The sequence below is a fragment of the Anabrus simplex genome, chromosome 8 (assembly GCF_040414725.1).
Source record: "Anabrus simplex isolate iqAnaSimp1 chromosome 8, ASM4041472v1, whole genome shotgun sequence".
Taxonomy (NCBI): Eukaryota; Metazoa; Arthropoda; class Insecta; order Orthoptera; family Tettigoniidae; genus Anabrus; species Anabrus simplex.
Window position 1 is genome coordinate 157386005 of NC_090272.1, and position 23317 is coordinate 157409321.

The 23317-nt window shown below is 40.9% G+C and overlaps 1 protein-coding gene across 2 annotated transcripts in view; it reads left to right on the forward strand.

The window, feature by feature from the left end:
• Positions 1 to 23317, forward strand: part of LOC136879232 (leucine-rich repeat-containing protein 15) — a 600790-nt gene that overhangs the window by 470763 nt on the left and 106710 nt on the right. For both annotated transcript variants that reach the window (XM_068228996.1, XM_067153040.2), the window contains exon 5: positions 11053 to 11205. In XM_068228996.1, coding sequence (XP_068085097.1) covers positions 11053 to 11205 — 153 coding nt within the window. The remainder of the gene's footprint in view (positions 1 to 11052; positions 11206 to 23317) is intronic.

Consider the following 23317-nt stretch of genomic DNA (forward strand, 5'->3'; position numbering starts at 1 on the left):
ATACAAACTTTCTGGCTTTATCACAATGTTATAATGTCTGAGTTTCGCAGTGATTGAGATTGATTTTTGGTTGCAGACATTTCGACATAAATGCTATGATGTTTCCACCTTTCTTGCCCTGTTCTGTAACTCCTGGTAGTCCTGTTGGGGTTATCCACTCTCCTAGGTATTTAAACTTCTATGGACTTCTCATCTTCTTCCGAGCTAATATTATAATGAAGTATAGTGAAAGTGAATTGAAAGACAGATACAGGCTAAACAAATATACTTTCATACGTTTGGTTGAGGTTATAGGTGGCAATTTGCTTCCTGTGGCAAATAATTTTCCAGTGCCCCCTGTTGATCAAATATTAATTACTATACCCTTTAATACTACTGAGTCGTATCATATTTGTACCTGTGACGTCATTCGTGTCCATAAAAGTGTTGATACCAGTAACTGAACATAACAGATAATTACACGTTTATCGTAGTAGGCCTACTGCAGGCCTAATTGCATTGGCAGTGAGCATATACTTTTATCGAGGGATTAATTAGCGAAATTACATTACAAATAATTAACAGGTTACATAATTATGTTCATTACCCGATATTTATCGTTATACTATGGTCAAACGATGTATATATTTTGGAAAAACAGGGAATAGATACGGTATATCTATAAGGCTCAGTGCAAACTGGATCGCGCAAGACACGTTCTGCTGGTGTGCATATTTTATTAGAAATCCTCCAGCAACGTCAAATTTTTCTGACTGTCCTTAAACACTACCTACGAAACTTACACCCACGTTGACAGAACTAGTCGAATACCAATTTCTCGCTGCATGGCGAAGAGAAGAAGAAGAGCTGCTTGGAAAGCTCAAATGCGATGCATTACTTGTGAGTGTGCGTCTGACAGTCTAGGAAATATATATAACGCACAAAAACAAAGCAGTGCGAGGGGTGGCATGTATGAAACTTGACCAACGAGCCAATAGCTAACAGTTCGATAAGTTAGTTGCTATTCCGCTATGCAACGCGGCGAAAATTTATGGAGTCGACAGCTGCAACAAATCAATAGCTATCGGACAGATATCTCATCACTCAAGAAACCGACATTAATGTTTTCGGGGTTGGAACAGAACAAGAGTTGGGGAGCAGAGATCATGCAAGAGATACAGTAGAATGAGGGAAGCCTGGATCTAATAATTGGGAAACAGTTACCAGCTTCAACTGAAACCCCAAGTTTGTCATACCCTTCTCACAACCTGTGGGGAGGGAATATTGTCCAACACGTTATGCAGATAAGTTTGAAAGCCTAATAAATGAACGAATCAGATGTGAATATCAAAACTGGTTGTGTTTCTGTTATAGCCCTCACAGTATACTTTCTCTTTTTTGCCACGTCTTTAAAGTCACACTAACATATCGACAGTTATCGGCGACGGAAGGAAGCAGCCATGTTCTTAATTAAGGCACAGCCTACGAAAAATCGTCTTTAGGGCTAGGATTCGAACCCACTATATCCCGAATGCAAGTTCACAACTGCACGACCCTAACCGCACGACCAACTCGCTCAGTTTCTCACAATATACGTAGATGGCTTCGCTAAAAATACACAGTGCACGGTGAAATACAGTAATTTTGTATCCGTTTACATAACACACGGAATTGAGTCTATGTGCTTTTCGTGAACCTAGAACAATATTTCCTGCCAGGAAGAAGAAGTCGATGAAACAGAGCTGAGTTTATAATTTAAATTTCAAAGCTTCATATTACAAATAGAAGCCTCCGTGGCTCAGGCGGCAGCGCGCCGGCCTCTCACCGCTGGATACCGTGGTTCAAATCCCGGTCACTCCATGTGAGATTTATGCTGGTCAAGCGGAGGCAGGACAGGTTTTTCTCCGGGTACTCCTGTTTACCTTGTCACCTTTCATTCCAGAAACACTCTCCATTAACATTTAATGTCATTAATCATTCATTAATCGTTGCCCAGAGGAGTGCGACAGGCTTCGGCAGACGGCACATTTCCTATCCTGGCCGCTAGATGGGGGCTTCATTCATTCCATTTCTGACCCGGTCGAATGACTGAAAACAGGCTGTGGATTTTCATATATTACAAATGACGCCTTACATAGATTTTAAATGAAATGCCTTCAAATCGTCGTTACGCCTGTGAAAACTTACTTGGGCCGGTCAGGTACTGTCATTCAAGGTTCAGTATTGAGCAAGTAATTTAAACGAATAATTCTTGCTATTGACATAAGTGTTGCAGTCAGTGTTTCTCCCACAACATTATCATACAGGCGCAACGACGAAATGATACAGACCTCCACACGAATAGAAACCACGGGCTTGGGAACAGGAAAACGACACCGAACCTACTGAGCCACTCCCGTCACTTTGGATCAACACAAATGACAGAATAACAATTATTGGGAACTCAAGAGTGTTGTTTCGAAAGTATGGATAACATGTATTTAGAACGAGTGGAACTTTGTTTAATTTTATCATTGACTCACTTGTGTAAATAAACACATTTTGCCTTATATCAACAGCCCAAACGTTTAGTTTCACATATGGCAAAACAGGTCCAGATAAAAAGTGTGTCTATATGATTTATATTTGGAACACGTCTTTATTTTGATGTGAAATATTGATATCATTTGATCGGCTTTTTCTGTGGAGAATGTTATGAACAATAATATTTTCCATTTGACGTCCAGTGAAACCGAGCAAGTAGCTGCGCGGTTTGAGTCACGTAGCTATCAGCTTGCACTGGGGAGAGAGTGAGTTCGAACCTCACTGAAGACAGCTCTGAAGATGGTTTTTCGTGGTTTCCCATTTTCACACTAGCGAATGCTCGGGCTGTATCTCAATTACGGCCGCGGTTGTTTCCTACCCACCCGTAACCTTTTCCCATCCCATCGTCGCCATAAAACCTATCCATTTCGCTGCGACGTAAGTTAAATTGTCCATTGAAATAGTATCGATATGAGTAAAACTTATCCATCGGAAATTCGTCCCAAAAAGTGATTGTTTGACTTGCTGATAAATTTACTGACAACACGCCTCTCACATTTAAATATTAACCGACAGTATCGGGATTTAGTCCTGGAACGTGAATCGCAGGAGTTGAGCGCCTAACCAACTATGTACCGCGAAGATTAGTTAATTATTAATTATTTTATTATTTTATAAGTTATTAATTATTTTTTGCTTGAATTACTTTATTGATCACATGTTGCCAATGATGAGCTCGAATACACAATATGTTTACATAAACTATATATTTCACTTCATTTATCATTCTATTAATAAATTTTCTGGGGTATCCGTTGTCACGAGCAATCTGGTCGATTAATTTTATTTCTCAGTTATAATTATTCTTAGACATAGGTATGTTCATAGCTCTATTAATTAAGTTGTACGATGTTGCCTTTTTATGGTGATCTGGATCACTGGAGTCGTTTCTAATGATAGTATCTGTTTGAGTAGCCTTTTGAAAATTTGTAAATCGAGATGACCAACATTTCTAGTAATTGTACAATTTCAGTTTATTTTCCAGTTATTACTATTCTTTAGTCTATTAATGAAAATGTGTACCTACAAACCTTTTTCCCGTCATTCGACCGGGTCAGGAAAGGAATTAATTAAAGCCCCATATAGCGACGAGGATAGGAATTGTTCTGGCTGCCGAGGTCTGTCGCACTCCTGTGGGGCAATGATTAATGTCTGACGGATGAAATGGTATTGGAGGGTGTTGCTGGAATGAAATATGAAAGGGAAAACTGAAGTACCCGGAGAAAAGCATGTCCCACCTCTACTTTGTCCAGCACAAATCTCACATGGAGTGACCGGGAAATGAACCACGGAACCCGGCGGTGAGAAGCCGGCGCGCTGCCACCTGAGCCTTGAAGGCTCTGTAGTCTGTTAATACTTGGCACATTTTACTATCAACCCCATGTATTTGTGGATATCACAATTGTCTCAATATAAATGAATAATAACAAATGCAGGTCACAAGTTTTCTGGTACCGTATGTGACAGTAGACGGTACTACCTGCGACTGTCTGGCCGAGGATTGGGCAGCCAATACCAAATCTGACACCCCATGAGAGAACCAATGGCTTCGGGCGGAGGAGTTCTCTCATGGGAGGCTTAATGAAGCCTTTGTGGAGGAAATGCCTCATCAATCCATTAAGAAGACCTCAACGGCAGCAAAGGCGGAGAAGATGGACTTTGGTACGGTGGAGCTCGCGAAGGAGGCACTCTACTGTCCATCGTTATAACGGGCAGAGGCCACGACGATTTCATATGTCAGTGGCGGTACACCGGCAGCATCTGTTCCACATGTTAGTGGCAGCTGATAAAATATACTTCAGGGGTAACAACCTTGAGAGTTAACAACCGTCACCCGCTATGGTGACCCCACTTATATACTCGTTGGACTCAGCATGAAAAGAAATATCAACAAAAATATTACCCCAGGTGTTAACCAATCCACCTCCAGTCATGATGGGGTAATCGGGTCATCAGATTCTGGGGAGCCTGCACCTTCATGTACCTCACCACTACTACCTTCATATAAAAAACAACAGAAAAAGAACATTACTTACCTAGCTACAGTGAACATGAACTCCCTGTTAAAGGTAGGTAAACTCAAACACACCCTTGTGTTGAACAAGTAAAACATCAAGATAGCAGAATTACGACAGACTCGGTTCACAGATGAAGGCGCAATGGAAACCCAAGGATACAGGATACGAGGGCGATGAAGACAGTACTGGCTTTGCTTTACACCATAAAATGGTCGACCATATATTAGAATTCATCTTGCCCAAAGGGAGAACCTCCTCACTATCCTTCAGGTCCCACAACAGAGCGTACACCATAGTGAATTTCTATGCACCTACAAACAACACCGATAAGAAAGATTTGGAAGCAGAAGAGTACAACTGGAGCACCCTTGAAGAGACCCTAGACAAGATCTCAAACCACCACACCACCATACTCACGGGCGGCTTCAACGCACAAGTCCGCAAGGAGAAGAAATACCGCAGGATAGTAGGCAGTTACCCAGCCCACAAAAGGACCAACAGAAATGGCGAGCGACTCATAGAACTTTGTGACAAATACAGTCTGGTCCTAAAATCAACCGCGTTTAAGCGATTGTTTAGGAAGAGTCCTAATCACATGCTGGGTGAATTTCAGATAGAGCCATGAGATGCCACAGGAAAATACAGAACGTCAAGGTCTCGAGAAAAGCCAACCTCGAATCTGACCACTATGCCTCCCTAGTAAAGACCAACCTACAACCTCGGGGAGAGCACCCAAAACCCCAAAGAACTCGAGCATACCTAGGTTTAACACCCAACGACTGAGCAATGAGGTTTGTTACTTCGAGACCACCCTTGAGTAGATTGCACAAAAACAAGGGTGGCCTACTCTACAAAAGGATCTACTGGATGCCGTTCAAGAAACCATACCTGCTTCATCCACACCTGCTTCAAGCACACCTGGTGGACCACAGTGTGCGATCAGGCTATAGAGAAAAGGCGCAGAGCCTGGATCACATGGAGCCAGAGCAAGGATGAGCACAACCATCAGGCTTTCACTGCGCAAAGAACCTAAAGTGAGACTGACCTTCGCCGAGCCCACTGTCAGGAACCAGGCCTCAAGAACAACAATCCCCAGGTGAAGATTGTATAGTTGCAGAGATGAGGATGCATGTAGATGAACAGTCCCTGCAGAGTATCATCCAAATCATTCAAGACATATGGAGAACAGAGATCTTGGCCGAGGGATAGAACCTCAGCCGTGATCCACCCACTACACAAGAAGGGAAGTAAGACCGACCTCAACGACTACAGAGACATCTCCCTGTTGCTTATAACCTACAAGATCTTCTCTACAGCCTTGCTAACTAGAGTCACCGAACAGCTTGAATCGGAACTAGGTGAATATCAGGCTGGTTTCAGCGTCAGTAGGTCCTGCACATAGCACATACAAAACCTCAAGACCATCCTCACGTATACGAGCCGAGGGGTATACCACTGGGTAGCCATTATGGTGGATTTCCAAAAGGCATACAACTCAATAGACAGGCATACCCTCTCTTCTACCCAGCGGGAATTAGGTCTACATGAGAAGACCACGAGACTTGGTCAAGCTACCTTGATGAATACCATCTCCAAAGTCAAGTTGAGGGGTGACCTCTCTGAGAGCTTTCCCATCCAGACAGGAGTCAGACAGGGAGATAGTCTCTCTTGCATCCTTTTCAACTGTGTACTAGAGAAGATAATCAGAAAATGGACTGCCACATTGTCATCAAAAGCAGGACTGAAGCTTAGGTACAAGAAAGACAATCCCAGCGTACCCTGTCTAGCCTGATGATCTCACCCTCCTGGCCAACAGCTTGGAGGAGACTACTCATCAACTACAGAGCCTCTACAGTATTGTAGAAAAAAATCGGCTCGAAGGTTAACATACAGAAGACGGAGTTTATCACTAACACAAAGCAAGCTCCTTCTACAATCCCACTAGGAAACAACACCATAAGTAAAGTTCCTGCAGTCAAACACTTAGGAGAATGTTTCTCAGCAAGCGAGAGGGAAACTTTGGCCATAGACACCAGGTGCACTAAGTCAGAGAGGGCTTATCATTCCTATAACCATCTACACCTCGAAGTACCTCTCCAAAAACCTAAATCTCAAGCACTACAACTCAGTAGTAAGACCCTCTGTACTCTACGCCTCTAAGTGCCTCTTGATTAATCGAAAGGACCCACTCAGGAAACTAAAACTTAGAGAGACGAATATTTTGAGGGGGATACTAGGTCCCATAAGAGAGGAGGATGGCACTTACAGGATCAGGCACAACAACGAGCTCTATGAACATCAGGAAGACATAGTCACATGTACGAGGAAAAGACGACTGACCTTAGACGGGCACATGACCCACCTGAAACCCCGCAGGTTCACCAGCAGAATCCTCACAGTGACAAGTAGGGGAAAGGCTTCCAAGACCACCTGGATTACCTCAGCAAAAGCAGACCTAGAGGAACTACAGATCCCATTAGAGACCACAGAGAACCGATCTCAGTAGCGAAAGGCCTTTCTACAAGGAGTCTTCCCACTGTCCCTCACAAGCAAAAAGAGTACAGAGACCACCAGACATAAGTAGACGGATGGAAGCAGGCACACAGTCAGAAAATGAAAGCGTACTGGGCCAAGAAAAAGCAGAAGACCATAGCTGAGAGCTAAGAAAGACGAGCGCTGTGGTCCCTAGGAGGCTAAAACCAACCATAATAATAATAATAATAATAATAATAATAATAATAATAATAATAATAATAATAATAATAATAATAATAATAATAATAATAATAATAATAATAATAATAATAATAATAATAATAATAATAATAAATGGCAAACACAGACTACAAGTACAGACATGTCCAAATTGCAAAAATCATTCACCAGAAAGTAGCCCGACAAAATAACCTAATCCATTGTACCACAGCATATTGGAAGTACAAACCCCAATCAGTCTTCAAAAGTGAAAATTACAAACTTTACTGGGATAGAAGTATCATCATTGATAAAACTATTACCTGCAATAGACCAGATATAACTTTTGTAGATGAAAACAAGAAAATCAGCTTCGTAATTGACATAGCATGCCCTAATACCCACAACCTCCAATCAGCACATACAGAGAATATTTCCGAATACACAGATCTGGTCACAGAGATAAAAACCATGTGGAAACTCAACAATGTTATCATCCTTCCAGTAGTGATTAGATGTAATGTTTTTATACCAAAGACACTACACAGGAGCATTGAAGCTCTTAATCTCCACCCTCTCACTTACAGAGAATTACAAAAAGCAGCAATCCTGGCCACTTGCCATATAGTAAGGAAGTTTACTGGTATGAACCATCCACAATATACAGAGGATTAATGAAAATCGTCCACTAATAATTTTGACGATTTATGAATAGTAAATATCTCATAAATATCTGTCAAATTTATTTGTCAACAATGTAAGTATATACCGATATGTATGAAGCATATGTGCGTATGTACTAAATAGTACTTCTTCCATGTACATTGTACCGAAGAAGCTCATAAACCCAATTATAAAATTGTGAATTATATAGAATAAAATATAATAATAATAATAATAATAATAATAATAATAATAATAATAATAATAATAATAATAATAATAATAATGGGCAAGTTGGCCGTGCGGTTAGAGGCGCGCAGCTGTGAGCTCGCATCCGAGAGATAGTAGGTTCGAATCCCACTGTCGGCAGCCCTGAAGGTGATTTTCGGTGGTTTCCCATTTTCACACCAGGCTTCCTTCCCATTCCTAGGCGTTTCCTGTCCCATCGCCGCCATAAGGCCTATCTGTGTCGGTACAACGTAAAGCAACTAGCATAATAATAATAATAATAATAATAATAATAATAATAATAATAATAATAATAATAATAATAATAATAACTTGCGTAATGTCCCGTCAGTTGCTTAAGATATTTATGAGACGCCACGGTGTCTGTATCTTATCCCAAAGGAGTTATATAACGTACCGGAAACCAGTGATACAGAGTTGTTGCATTTAAACCTTTAAATTCCATTGATCTCAGCTGGGATTAAACCCACTATCTCGGGAATAGAGAGGCAACGACAAACCACCTCCGTCACTAACGTTGGCTCACTGTAATATAATTTGCATCATGTGGATAGATTCAAATAAGCTATCCCAGTATTGTCCTGGAGTAAATGGGAGGAAACACTGGAGAGAATTGCAGATAGATAGAGAGTGTCAGTGTAGCTGCTCAATCCATTCACTATTAAACGAACAAGGTAAGATGGGGAGAATAAACTGTTAATAAAAAATATACACCCTGTGCACCAAAGAGACTAGGTCAAGAAATTCTTCATAAAAATAAAGAAACGAAGAAACAAGCCATCTTGTTGAGTGACTTCTGCAATTTCATCTCTAGTTTCATTTACGCTGCTGGTATTACATCAGAATGTTCGTTCACTAGGTATATGTCTTGGAGGAGAACGGTACGTAGATTGAAGAGTATGTTACACGCTGAGAAGATCTGCTCCTCCCTCACTGCGACCACGAGGCATGAGGCATGACGGCGTCTTGGAGCGCCAGTCTGATTATTACAACAAACTTTGGTCGTGCTGTGGCTCCTTTTATGGTTATGCCACAAATGGGAAATAACACGCGGTACAACTTAATTTACAACAAACTGCATAAATTACGTGGCAACAAGTGAATGAGAAAAGTTTTATCACACACCTGCAAGGAAGAGGAAATTAACGAAACTAAACGGCAGGCAAGTAAAGAAAATTGAATCATTAAGTGGATGTTGTAATAAAGACATCCTCAGTGAGTTCTTGAGAGAACAATGAACAGTAACTCTTATAATAAGTGTTATAATTATCCACGAAAAACATCAGAACGGCATGCTCTCACATTTCCATCACGAAGAGAATTTCTAATCCTTTTCAAATTTTGAGTAAGTATGGTTTCCTTTCTAAGCTCATGTGCGGTGATCTTTGTGCAATCCTGGTACGAACACAGAACACTGTCTTTGTAAGGAAAGGTTATTAATTTTGATAAATCAATTTTATTTCAGTTTAAGAAAATGAAAAAAAAAACTAAGAAAATGTTGAACCACAACAGAGTCAGTGCATTTAAAAGGCAATAGCGCTTTTTTCCCTGCACAATTGCAAGAGTTGCCGAAACAGACTTGTCCCATCTCAGTTAATTTATGTCCGGCTCCATGATTAAATAGTTAGCATGCTGGCCTTAGGTTCAAGAGATCCCGGGTACGATTTCCGGCCGGGTCGAGGATTTTAAGTTTAATTAGTTAAATTATTTGGTTAGGGGCTGTGTGTTTGTGCCGTCTTCATAATTTAGAATTCATCCTAGGAAAGATCCCATCCTCATAGACGCGCAGGTCGCAGGCGTCAACTCGAAAGACCTGCGCCAGTCCTCTCCAGGGGCCACACGCCATTATAGGTAATTTATCCTTATAGCAACAGTTTTCAGTAGTTATACTGCAAGATCAGTCACGCAAGCTCAGAAATGATCGAGTTGGAAATCAAAAATCATTGCTATTTGTTTATTTTACGTCGCACCGACACAGATAGGTCTTATGGCGACGATGGGATAGGAAAGACCTAGGAATGGGAAGGAAACGGCCGTGGCCTTAATTAAGGTACAGCCCCAGCATTTGCCTGGTGTGAAAATGGGAAACCACGGAAAACCATCTTCAGGGCAGCTGACAGTGCGGTTCGAATCCACTATTTCCCGGTTGCAAGCTCACAGCTGCGCGCCCCTAACCGCATGGCCAACTTGCCCGGTGGATGTTCTTCTTTGCATTTTCGGGTAGAAAGAGAGTAAACATACACTACTATTAAGATAAACTATCTTTTTCGAAATCTTCCAGAAGTACCGTGGGTTGGAAAGGGTAAGGAGAATGATTCCACGGGGTAGACCTATGAAGAAAAAACTGAGTAATAAGGAAACTTAACACTAGTACTTATGATTCAGTCACGCGCTACCGCCACATTCAAATTTGGTTATTTTGGGTCACCTCTTTTAAGTTAAACGCTTTGCACCTGGTGCTTTACGTTATATTCTGCTGGTATAAGGAAGGCTTCTAGAGCCTGGTAAACTGCTGCCAGTGCGACAGAGTCAGCTAGAGCAATTTCGATCACGAGTAATTCCATCTACCTCCCGGTTTTTTTTCATTCTGGCACTGTTTCTTCAGTTAGTATTCCTGCAACATAGAGCAAGGTTCATAAATAAGCCTGATGATTTCTTTTCGTACACACTGTAAGGATGAAAAGGGAGATAGACAGAAATACCCTGTGGTCGAAATTACCCCAGCTGACCCGATAATAGTTCGATGTATTTTGCATATCAATAAATACCATCAACTGTTCGTAACACAGAACAGGAGAACTAGGCCTGACATTCCTTTACGATCTTTTGATATGACAATAACTAATACCTAATGTTTGTGTTGCAGGTCTTAGGAATTTGGACTCTCTAGGCCTGGCGCACAACCACCTCAAGGAAGTGCCTGCTCGAGTCTTCTCCCACATCACTCTCCTCAACTCCCTGGAGCTGGACGGGAACAATATCGCTCACATAGATCGTGAGGCTTTCTACGGACTGGAAGGTATGTAAACACTTCAGTTTTCACCCACGATTTTTATCAATTACAAAATATTTTTTCAGACCTGAAAATGATGACATATTTAGCGGCAGAACAAAACGTCTCATAATACGGTATTTTCCAAATGTCATTCTGATGATAGTGACAAAAAATAAAGTGAACTCCTCCTAAAGAAAATTTACATCAACTCAATGGTATATATATATATATATATATATATATATATATATATATATATATATCCTTCGTAGACAACAGGGCTTACTTCTTACGTGCCTCAGTTACAGTGTACTCACGCTGCTTATTGGTAATAGGCAGGATTCGGATGTTTAGAGCCTAGGAAATTTTCCAAATATGCTTTTAAAAATAGCTAAGCAATACACAAAAATGGAAAATATGACCAAACTTATGCATTTCCAACGACAAAATGGAGTGCTGCAGTTATTCAGACAAAAGCCACAGAAAACAACGTACAGCCACACATTCTGCGATATATGGAAGAAAGAGTTTGCTTCGAAGGATTTGATAAGAGAGTTATTGTCGATTCTTCGAAATCACATTGTATCTTTTCTATATCAAAATAACTATTAGAATTTCCCACCAAATACTAGGGCGGAACACTACACTTATGGGTTCTCGACCACTTGGTAGAGTGAATTATGTTTCAAGCAATTAGTATCTGCAATCAATTTTTATAATTTATTACAAAAAGAGTAAAGACTTTTTATTGATATCATTTTTTAACATACGTCACCCTGCTTCTTAATACACAGGGTCCACCGTTTCAAGAGCTTTCCGATACCCTATGCAAAACAGGGGTTTTGGTTGCGCAGCAAGTCACGTATGCACCGCTTCCTTCATCTTCACCTCAACGGCCTCTTAGAGCATTTTTAAGTGGCCCAAACAGTTGCTAATCCGATGAGGAGAGATCGGTAATGTACATAGGATGCTCGAACATCTCGAAACGCAGCATCTGAACAGTCTGAGTGATGTGGGTGGCGGTATGTGGACGCGCATTGTCATGCAACAAAAGAACTCCTTCCAACGATCGACCTATGCGTTTGTCGTGAATTACAGATTTCAGCTTGTTTATCACTGTAACGTTCACTGATTCCTCCTCTTTTCCTGGTAATGTTCCATGATTGGTCCTTGAGAGTCCCAAAACACTGTGAGCATCGCTTTTCCTGCAGAAGGTTGACTCTTCAATTTCTTTTTGACTGGGGATCCGGGACGTTTCCATTCCATGCTCTGACGTTTGCTCCCTGGTTCGAACTGGTGAACCCATGTTTCATCTCCAGTGATGATCCGTTTCAGAAACCTTCGTTAGCATGACGGTCCAGTAGATGCTGACAGATTCTCACACAATTACGCTTCTGCTCTTCATTGAGTTGTTTTGGAACCAATCTCGAACAGATGTTGTGAAAGTTAAGCCTGTTATGCATGATTTCATATGCAGAACCATGGCTAATGTGCATATGGTTTGCCACGTCATCAACAGTCACTCTTCTGTTATTCAGAATCATATCAAGCACTTGTTCAATATTGGCATTACCGAGCTCGATAGCTGTAGTCACTTAAGTGCGGCCAGTATCCAGTATTCGGGAGATAGTAGGTTCGAACCCCACTGTCGGCAGCTCTGAAAATGGTTTTCCGTGGTTTCCCACTTTCACACCAGGCAAATGCTGGGGTGTACCTTTATTAAGGCCACGGTCGCTTCCTTCCCACTCCTAGCCCTTCCCTGTCCCATCGTCGCCATAAGACCTATCTGTGTAGGTGCGACGTAAAGCAACTAGAAAAAATATATATATATATTGGCATCGGTTACGGCTGCAGATGGACGCCCGGATCTTTCCTCATCCTTCATGCTCGTGCGACCCATTTTGAACTGTTCTTTTTTTTATTGCTATTTTGTTTAACGTCACACCGACACAGATATGTCTTATGGCGACGATGGGATAGGAAAGGTCTAGGAAGTGGACGGAAGCGGCCGTGGCCTTAATTAAGGTACAGCCCCGGCATTTGCCTGGTGTGAAAATGGGAAACCACGGAAAACCATCTTCAGGACTGCCGACAGTGGGGCTCGAACCCACTATCTCCCGATTACTGGATACTGGCCGCACTTAAACGACTGCAGCTATCGAGCTCGGTTTGAACTGTTCATTCCACTGGTAAACACTTCGTATTGCTCTGAAAGTCTTCTATGAATTTCTGCTCCTGCTACACCCTAAGACCACAAAAAAAAAAAATAAAAAAAAAAAAGGTTACGGAACGCTGTTCTTCCTTGGTGCAAACATAGAGAGTAGCGCGACCATCTTTGCGTCGCAACAGCGCAAGCTGTACAGATCTGGTAACGCTGAAACCAACCACAGACGTAGACAACGGCGCCATCTAGCGGCTAGTGAGCACACAATGCCATAGAGCCAACCTAAAGACAATTAGAGCAAAACTGTATACACTTATTGGCCTATGTATCTTCTCCAACTAAAACAACCAATGTGAAGGCTACTATGATACTCTTTCCTGTTTGTTAGTCAGTTGTTTAGAACTCACCTTCACACGAATACACACAAGAAGACCAATCCATCCCCGTAGAGGGTAGGAAAACCCTTGGAAGAGTGGGAGGTAAAGGCTGCCTCCTTTGCTACCAGGAATTAACCTGGTACTCATGGTTGGTGTAGGCTTAGTGAACCTCAGGGCCATGTGCTCCTCCAGAAATGGAAACTTTGTCGAGTTCAGGTAACAGCCAGCGAGATAGTACCTGTTGGTTCGATTCCCCTGTCATAGACCGATCGAAGAAATACGAACCGCTTATAAGGTCATTGGTAACACTGGGCCCATAACATAACATGAGGAGTGTGCTACTTATTTTTTTCCCCATAATAGTGCGAGTTGTCTTTCTCCCACATAAAAACATTTCGAGACCGGGAGCTGAGATACGCAGTACATTCATCTGTCATAATAACGTTACGGCGAGCCGCTAATGTTGGAAAAGATGCGAGTACAGTAACTGTCCGCACGAATCACGTCGCGTATTCACATCGTGATCACTTATTTCACTTATGCTGTCTGGTCGAAATGAACGATAATCTTCATTCCTCATCCAACGATGCCGGAGGTTCTGGGAATGTCCATCTCCGCTGACCGCTTCCTTGTCGATTTTGCTGGTGAACGAAGCAATGATGCATTTAAGCGTTCAATGACTTCATTATCGTTGTCATATTTCTTGGGTCTTCCACTGCGTGATGGATCTAACACAGACCCAGTTTCCGAAGATAAGCCTCCGTTAGGGCTTCATTACTGAGGCGATTAAAACACGTGTTTCCCTAATTTTATCATAAAAATGTCTCATCCGTTCGTTCCTTTTCAGGCACCTATACGCTAAGAATGAGACGTTCTTCCATTGTGAATTTGCTTGTATCCGCTACTATAACACAAATGTTTAAAACAGTATCACCTTGGTAGCAGTCGCTGATTGGACAGCTTCCTTCCTTCCTTCCTTCCTTCCTTCCTTCCTTCCTTCCTTCCTTGAAATAATAATAATTTTTAATATCCCTTTATTATTAACGGATTTAGATACTCAGGAGTGTGGATATTTTGCCTTGAAATAGACGTCTTTAACTTCCCGGTAAAGTCCACTGACAAAGGTCTTGTTTATTTAATAATCTTTATGGTATCAGGATTCTATCCCTAAACTTTAAACATATGAGAAGAGTGTTTTAACAACTGCGCTATGTATCCAGCTATTTTGAAACTGTGTTATTACAGAAATATATTATTCTTTGGACTTTCTATAAAGCGCTTCCATAATCCTCTATTTCCAATAAGTTCTGTGGCCTCGTTTATTCCACACCTCTTTATCCTGAAATCAATCAAAACTTAGTCTACCCATCGTCATATTGGTCTTCCTCTACTTCTCTTACCCTCTCTGGTCGAGTCCATTTCTCTCTAAGGTAACCTACCCTCGTCTATTTGCCTCACATGACCCCGTCAACGGATCTTCATCCATCGAGTTTATTTCTAACTTAGACCTTAACTCCTCATTCCGAGTACCCTGCTCCCAGCTGTTTGTACCAGCAGTCTCTCTCACTAGTTTCATGTTTGTCATTTCTACTTCATGAATGCGATATCGTAAGCATGGGCGCCCGCAAGGGGGGGCAAGGGGGGGCACTTCCCCCCCCCCTGGAATTCTAAAGATGTTGATGTTCAATTGTTTAATATCATACCAGATTATTTCATAAACTGAAATTACTGACAGTCATCTAGCATATGTTATAACTGGAAGTTTCTGTAAACAATTTAATGTTGCTGACGTTATATTGGTTTTTATATTCAAGAAAATTGTTAATATGCCCCCCCCCCTGGAAAAGATCCTGCGGGCGCCCATGATCGTAAGTTCACCCAACTTCCATTTCCGTACAGTAAAGTTGGTCTGTAAAATATAGTTTCGTCCGAGAACTCATTTTCTTTTTTTTAATTTTTTTTTATTTTGCAGAATACTGGTGATAGCAGCTATGACCGCACTGCATTAGCTTTGCTGCGCCCTGATTCGATATTCATTAATACAGTATGCTATCATCCTGGGAAATGCACATATTCAATACTTGAAATGATCTACTTGTTCCAGTTTTGTATTCCCGACGTAGCAATCACTCAGCTGAGGTTACGTCCCTACTGACATCACTTTAGTCTTTGAAATGCTAGTTTGGATATCCTTCTTCTTTTTTTCAATTGGCTTTATGTCGCACCGACACAGATAGGTCTTATGGCGCCGATGGGAGAGGAAACGCTTAGGAATTGGAAGGAAGCGGTCGTTGCCTTTATTAAGGTACAGCCCCAGCATTTGACTGGTGTGAAAATGGGAAACGACGGAAAACCATCTTTTGGGCTGCCGACAATGGGATTCCAACCCACTGTCACCCGGATGCAAGCTCATAGCTGCACGCTCCTAACCGCACGGGGCTTATAAATTGAATTGAATTCGTTGCAGTCACACTGTATCATTGCTAAGCTATTTTTAAATATATATTCCAAGTTGGATTTTGGGTAATTTTATGTACTACATTTCTTGGAATATTATAATTATGGATGTTATACTTATTTTTAAATTGGTGAGGGTCAATATGGATTGCAATGCGATGTTACCATAAGACAGGAGTCGGAAAGCGGGCACCAGAGTAGACCATTCCATTGCTCTGGTTTATCACGGAGTTAATAATAGAACTGGATGAACTGAAAATAGCACGACCACCTACTGTTGGCGTGCCATCTCCCACTTGGCTACATGCTATTAACGTGGAATCCATATTCAGTGAAATATGGTGCTGAATGGAGAGCATGCAACAATGTTCTTATTAATATTACGAGTATTTCTTCCTCAAAATAGATTCGACGGAGAGGTGAATCGATAAAATAACAGGTTGCAATTGTATGTTTCTTTCCTTTCCACATTCTATGAACAATCATCTGCTGTATAATATATGTTTGACTGGAGAGAGCTGTTTTTATCACGTAATTCTCTAAAAATATTAGGATATTGAGTTCCTTTCAAACCCACATCGGTCCTGGACTCGCATGGTTCTAACACTGATCGGCAAGATGCGCCCATGACCCATTGCATCAGACTACTACTACTAAAATGTTTTCATTCCTCCCCTGAAGGGGGAGGCGGGCCTCTTAGACGGTGACGCCGTCTCTCAGGCCGGGAGATTTGTTACGGTGAAGGTGAAGGTGAGAGGGTTGGAACTGTCCCGGCATTCTCCTTAGTGCAGGAGAATGAAAGACCATGGAAAAGCATTCTCAGGACAGCCAGCGGTGGGGACCAGTCCCTCTCCATCTCCCGAATACAGAGGTGTAGAGCCACGGTAGAGCCGTAGCCACTTGTAGGGCGAGATCCACTGTGCATCCGCTGACCTCTGAATTACACGTTTATTTAATCTTGAAAAGGCAATCAAGATAGCACCACGGCCTACAGAAAAGAAACCACTTTTCACTGGCGTCCATCCATGGAAGAAAGATGCGGAACTTATCAAGGAATATTATTCGGTAAGTTATATCCCACATCAACATGTTCGTTTCTATGACAGCTTACTGCAGTGGCTCCGGTCTAGAAAGCCAAGAATAACGGCCGAGAGGATTCGTCGTAATCCGCAGGCCTTCGGGCTGAGCAGCGGTCGCTTGTTAGGCCCTGGACCTTCGGGGCTGTTGCGCCATGGAGTTCAGTTTGGTTCGGTTTATTGCAGTGTCTGGTTGGCTCTTAAGCTGTGGATACGTACACATTAGATGATGTAGACGAACAATCTGAAAATGAACATGTAAATAATATGTGTTTTGTATGGATTTCTTCTCTTCATTCGCAGGGAAATGTGCAGTTGATGTTGTAACGGTTCAAATCCCGTTACAAGATGATATCTGTATTTTTATTATTTTATCTGTATTATTATTATTATTATTATTATTATTATTATTATTATTATTATTATTATTATTATTATGTCCGTATTATTATTTTATCTGTGAGATTACTATTATTGTGTTATAATTATTATTCAATTCGATTATGCATTGCTTGTTGCTTGCGTATTTGTAATTGAGTGTATGCATATATACGTATATGTAGATTAACATTAAATACCTGTACAGTGAGAGTTTCGATATATCAGATATGGATGTGACGTTGTTATATTTTGCACTACTGGCTATTCTGCCAAGTCATCGCCAGAGTCGGCCGCCCCAGGGGATTTCACCATTACATGCAACAGTTTGAGGCGTTGTGGGAGTATGTCATTGTTATTTCTGGAGATTACGTAGCTGTGTCAACCAACGTCTATAAAAGGTGGGTGCATATTGTAGCGTCATTAGTTAAACGGAAGCTGAACAGTGAAATAGTCTACTAGATGAAGAGGCCTCAGTCGGTCAGTCAACGAGTGTTAACGAGAGATGGAGAAGACTCAGTGAGCCATTAATCATTGGTCACTGAGAGAGTGAGGCCAAACGTTAGTTGGTCACTTAGTTGAAGACACGGACGCAAGGCTTACCATGGAGTCAGAGAGGGCAACCCTGGACCTGCCAAGAGGTAATACCATTTTGACTTACAAAGAAGTCAGATGATATGGAGAAGAAGCAGTCACAAGGATGTATCACCAAGTTAGGCGTGACACATCTACAGTAAACACCAGATCAAAGGAATACGTCGTAATTACACTCAAAGTGTTGAAGGTACAGTCAAGTGAATCAGTGAGGGAAATATTTCGTATAAATTGTTAAATGTCCGGTCAAGAAGAATTCAAATTCATGCCTAGTTTCTTTCAGTTGCAATGTCATAATTTCATATTCTCATCTGTTTTATCGCAATAAGACTCACTATTTTTTATATATTATTTAAAGAATATATTATGTTCTATCAAACGAATTCATACTTTTATTTAAATGACAGTAAAATATCTTAACCTCAAAATTGATGAGGAAACCGAACGCCAATCTCCTTTTCCCAGAACTTATATGGTATGTTGTCAAAAGTAAGCTTATTACCCCACACCCTAGAGATAGTCAAGAGTCTCATTCTATTATTGCTGCACTGAGTGGCAGCTGGTGCCCTTCAAATAACGTATGTGTAAGTAAGCAGGTAACAAGTAAGTGTGAGTACAAGGTCCGACGAGTGTGTATTTTATTTAATGAATATTAATTTTCAGATTTTCCATTTTTAAATGCTGTTTTATAATATATGTTTCTAAAATAAGTCAGAGATTTAGGAAAGTTTCAATGTTATTCACTACTGTTAACTAAAGATTTATGTGTACTCATGCATTTCCATTAAACAAGTGACACGCTGGTTTGAAAATCAATACTGTGAAAAACTCGGTTATGCTATTCCAAATTTAATTTGTGAATGGTCTGAATTATTTTGAATCTGAAATTGAACTAATAATAACAACAATAATAATAATAAGACTCATCAGCATACCAGAGTTGTTATTTTGGGTACTTGTTAAAACAACACGAATACAAGAATATCTGAAGACGATAAGCATTTTTTTTTTTTTTACAATTTGCTTTACGCCGCACCGGCACAGATAGGTCTTATGACGACGATTGGATAGGAAAGGGCTAGGAGTGGGAAGAAAGCGACCACGGCCTTAACGTACAGTCCCAGCATTTGCTTGGTGTGAAAATGGGGAAAACACGGAAAACCCTCTTCAGGGCTGCCGACAGTGGAGTTTGAACACACTATCTCCCAAATGCAAGCTAATAGCTACGTGACCGACGATATGAAATGGGATCTTTTTTTTTTTTGCTAGTGGCTTTACGTCACACCAACACAGATAGGTCTTATGGCGACGATGGGATACGAAAGGCCTGGGAGTTGGAAGGAAGCGGCCGTGGCCTTAATTAACGTACAGCCCCAGCATTTGCCTGGCGAGAAAATGGGAAACCACGGAAAAGCATCTTCAGGGCTGCCGACAGTGGGATTCGAATCCACTATCTCCTGGATGCAATCTCACAGCCGCGCGCCTCTAACCGCATGGCCAACTCGCCCGGTAAATGAGATCATTAAGACATAATGCTTCCATAGTAAAACATACTGATTTATGGTCCCAGTGCAAAAATGTCACATAGCTAAGAATGTTTTTAACATTATATAGTGTTTTTCTGTCTTCTCGAAACTTATTTTTCTGTGACTCAACCAGTTTTGCAAATGACCGATTGCATTGTCCTGAGTTCGAATACAAGTGATTTAATGTGGAGGGATCGTATTTAGGAACATTTCGTGGTGATCAGAATGGTAATAACAACTACCCTCGGAGAAGCCGAGTTGCCGGAATATTGTCCACTTACAAAAGGTATGTTCTCGCAAGTTTCACGCAAGGAGATATTGATTCTGCTTTCATTCATTTTCCAAACGAATCTGGCATCGAATAATGAAATTATCTAACACTTTTCTTAGTTCCATCGGGGAAACTGAATGTATTTATTGACGATTTTATTTATTTTGTCTGATCCAGGACACCCTAGATTTGCCATAAGACACAGAATAATACACAATAACAATTTTGAGGGAAGATAAAAAGATTAATGTTTAAAAAAATGATAGGTTACAATTAACCATGTTAAATGGCATGAACTCCATATAAATGGTGACGAAGAATCGAAACGGAGTACTTGATGAGTGAGACGACTATCTCATCTTGTAGGCTTCTCGCTAGTTTATATTTTTGTCGCCATGTGACGAAAGATTTGGGAATTGTTCCCCTCGCGCCAAAGAAAAGTCCAGTCACCGTAATTTTTTAAAGGTTATACGACTCAAGAAAGAAAGGGATGGTTGGATTATAGATATCCTTTTTCTCATTGTCTACGTCAGTCGGCTGAGAGGCTGAAGATTCAAAGCGTACCGTAGGATCAATAATTTCTGCTTCGTTCCTCCGTCTGTCAATCGCTATAATATCAATTCTGCGAGTGCTGCCTCCTTCGGCGAGGCAGTGGACTTCTTCGTACACTTCTAGATTTTTGAGACGAAGAGCATTAGCAATCAGGTTTCTGATGATGTTATGGCGTTTGATCCTAAGCAGTTCTCCTTGAGGGCAACTCCCCAGCACATGTGGTAAGGTTTCATACTCACTGCAGTGTCTGCAGTGGCCTGTGCTGGTAGAACGTCCCGGCAGAGTACGTACTGGTGCAACCATCGCTGTCATCTTCAACATCTCCCTCCATTCCGAACAAGTTAAACCATCTCTTCTGGTAACCCAAGAATTAGCAGCAGGAACTTGAGCAAATAACTCAACACCTCTTCCTTTTTGTGGATATGCACACCAAGCTTCAAATTCGCGTGTTCTAAGTATATCGCGCAGTTGTCTAACAGATTTCGTTGATGTCTCTTCATTGAGTTGAAGTTCAGATAGTCTTCAGTTCCTCTAAAATGTGTGGATTTGTCCTGGAAACTTTATATTTTAATAAACTCCGGAGATAATGGTTACAGGTGGTTAGATCGGGGCAGCGTTAGTGACAAATGTCGTCACATAACTCTGTCGTCAAACATATCCTCCTAGATGTCAAGTCCCCTTAAAACGTTGAGTTTGGTTGTCTAAGGCGTGAAATCGGGAGAAGGTGGTAGATTGTTTTATATCAAGAAATGAGATTAGAAAGCGGACATTCCTTCAGAGAAGTAAATTTCCCAATGGAGACTGTTCAGGCGGTACTTTTGTTGGTAGAAATTTTAAAATTTCTTATCATGAATGCATAATATACATTAATAGGACATATATGAAGAAAATGTATGTATGAAACAAGTTCTAATTATTTTACTTATGATTATTTTTGATAGCTTAGTACATAAAACATTCCTTCAAAATATTTATTTATAAATCAATTTTTATTTTTCTATTTACTTCTGAATATTATTGAAAACTCCGTACATAAGACTCGTTCAAAAATGTATTTGAGAAATAAGCTCTATTACTGATCCGTTTTTTTCTGTTTGTGGGATATTATCATATAGGAATGTTTGCATTAGTCCTTGTTCCTAATTTCACATACCTGTGTTCATGTTAATTACACCCCCCCCCCCGAAATAATTACCCGAAATCGGCGCGCCTGGATCTCCTATAAGGATGTTTTGAAGGGGAGCAAAAGGAAAAGGTATAGCCTTACTTCATCCTAGACCGGTAAAGCGCAGGGCGCATGACGATGCTTTCATCCTCGTGACTTACCTTTAAGTCCTGACACCATTACTAACTGTCGAATAAGCACTCTGCTGCAATGAGTTATGTGCATATTAACTACAGTGATCAACAAAAAATGACTTTCGGCGGATATCTTCGTATCTAGCATGCGTTTTAAGACAACTGAAACATGTTGATTCAAAATATGCAAACCATTTGTCTCTCTCACCCACCGTTCTTGAGATATACGACATCAACCATTTGCATATGTTTAACATTATATCAAGGAAAATAACTCACAGAAATTTCACTAGGGCAATGATTGCTATATGAGTACTAATGAACATGACTTTAGCTAAAATCAGTGCAAATGCAACATATGGCGCTTACTGGATTTGTCTGTTACTTAGTCGTACACGCAGCAAAACAGATCTAGTGAATTTATGAAACCTTTGTAAGTCACAATATCTACTGACACTGACAATAAAAAGAAGAAAATGAAAATGTTCGGCTTAGTATGAAAAATAATGAAAACAACTTTCGACAAACTCTGTTCCATGAAAAATAAAACTTTGTCAACATTTTCAAAACCTGGCGTGATGGAGAAAAACGGTTTCCAGATTTGAAATCAGGATGAAAAAAATGCACTGGAAATAGTAAACAGATATCTACCCTTTGTAAATCAGTGTTATTGTTATTGGTTTAACACGTCAGGAGTGCATAGCACGGAACATAGTATGTAGCGGGGATACTATTTCTTGTCAGACCGTCCGCCTAACAGCAAATAAGTGTTTATTGTTCAATAAATAGTTGGTAATGAAACGTATCTGTGTTGAATTCTGGAAGAGATGCCATATTTAAAAAATAGCCAGTGGCAGTGGTTCGTCATTGCGCCTCGAAACACAGCTACGCTATGTGACAATGATGAGGGGAAGAATAGTGACCCGCAGCACAAAAAACAGTTCATGCAATACTGAACCTTAGATGTCAGAAACTTTCTGGTCACAGTTCTAAACTCAAACATTATCACATAGCGTTTTTTATAGGCGCAACGACTAATACCAGGTGGTTCGCCAGCCCCTTGCGATTAGTTTTATGCATCCCGTCGCTTTTACTATAATTCTGAAATACATCAGTCCCTCTCCCTAAACCGTGGTAATATAACGAGATGTGTGGTTACGGGCTAGAAACCACCAGGAATCGTGAGCGCCTCTATTAATTCATTGTGAGTGCCCCGAATGATCCCGTAAAGCGAGCATAGGTACGAAGAATATGTACCTTGCAACAGGAGGTGCGCACAGAGATCAGGAACAAGTATTGTATACGCTGGAAACTGCACGTAGTTTGTCAAGCGTAACAATAGCTCATTTGGTAGGGGCGTTGGGGGCTGCTACAGTAGACAGTGCTCGAAGTTTCAAATCCAACATAAGCAGTTTTTTATTTATTTTGTCGCCAACTGCCTA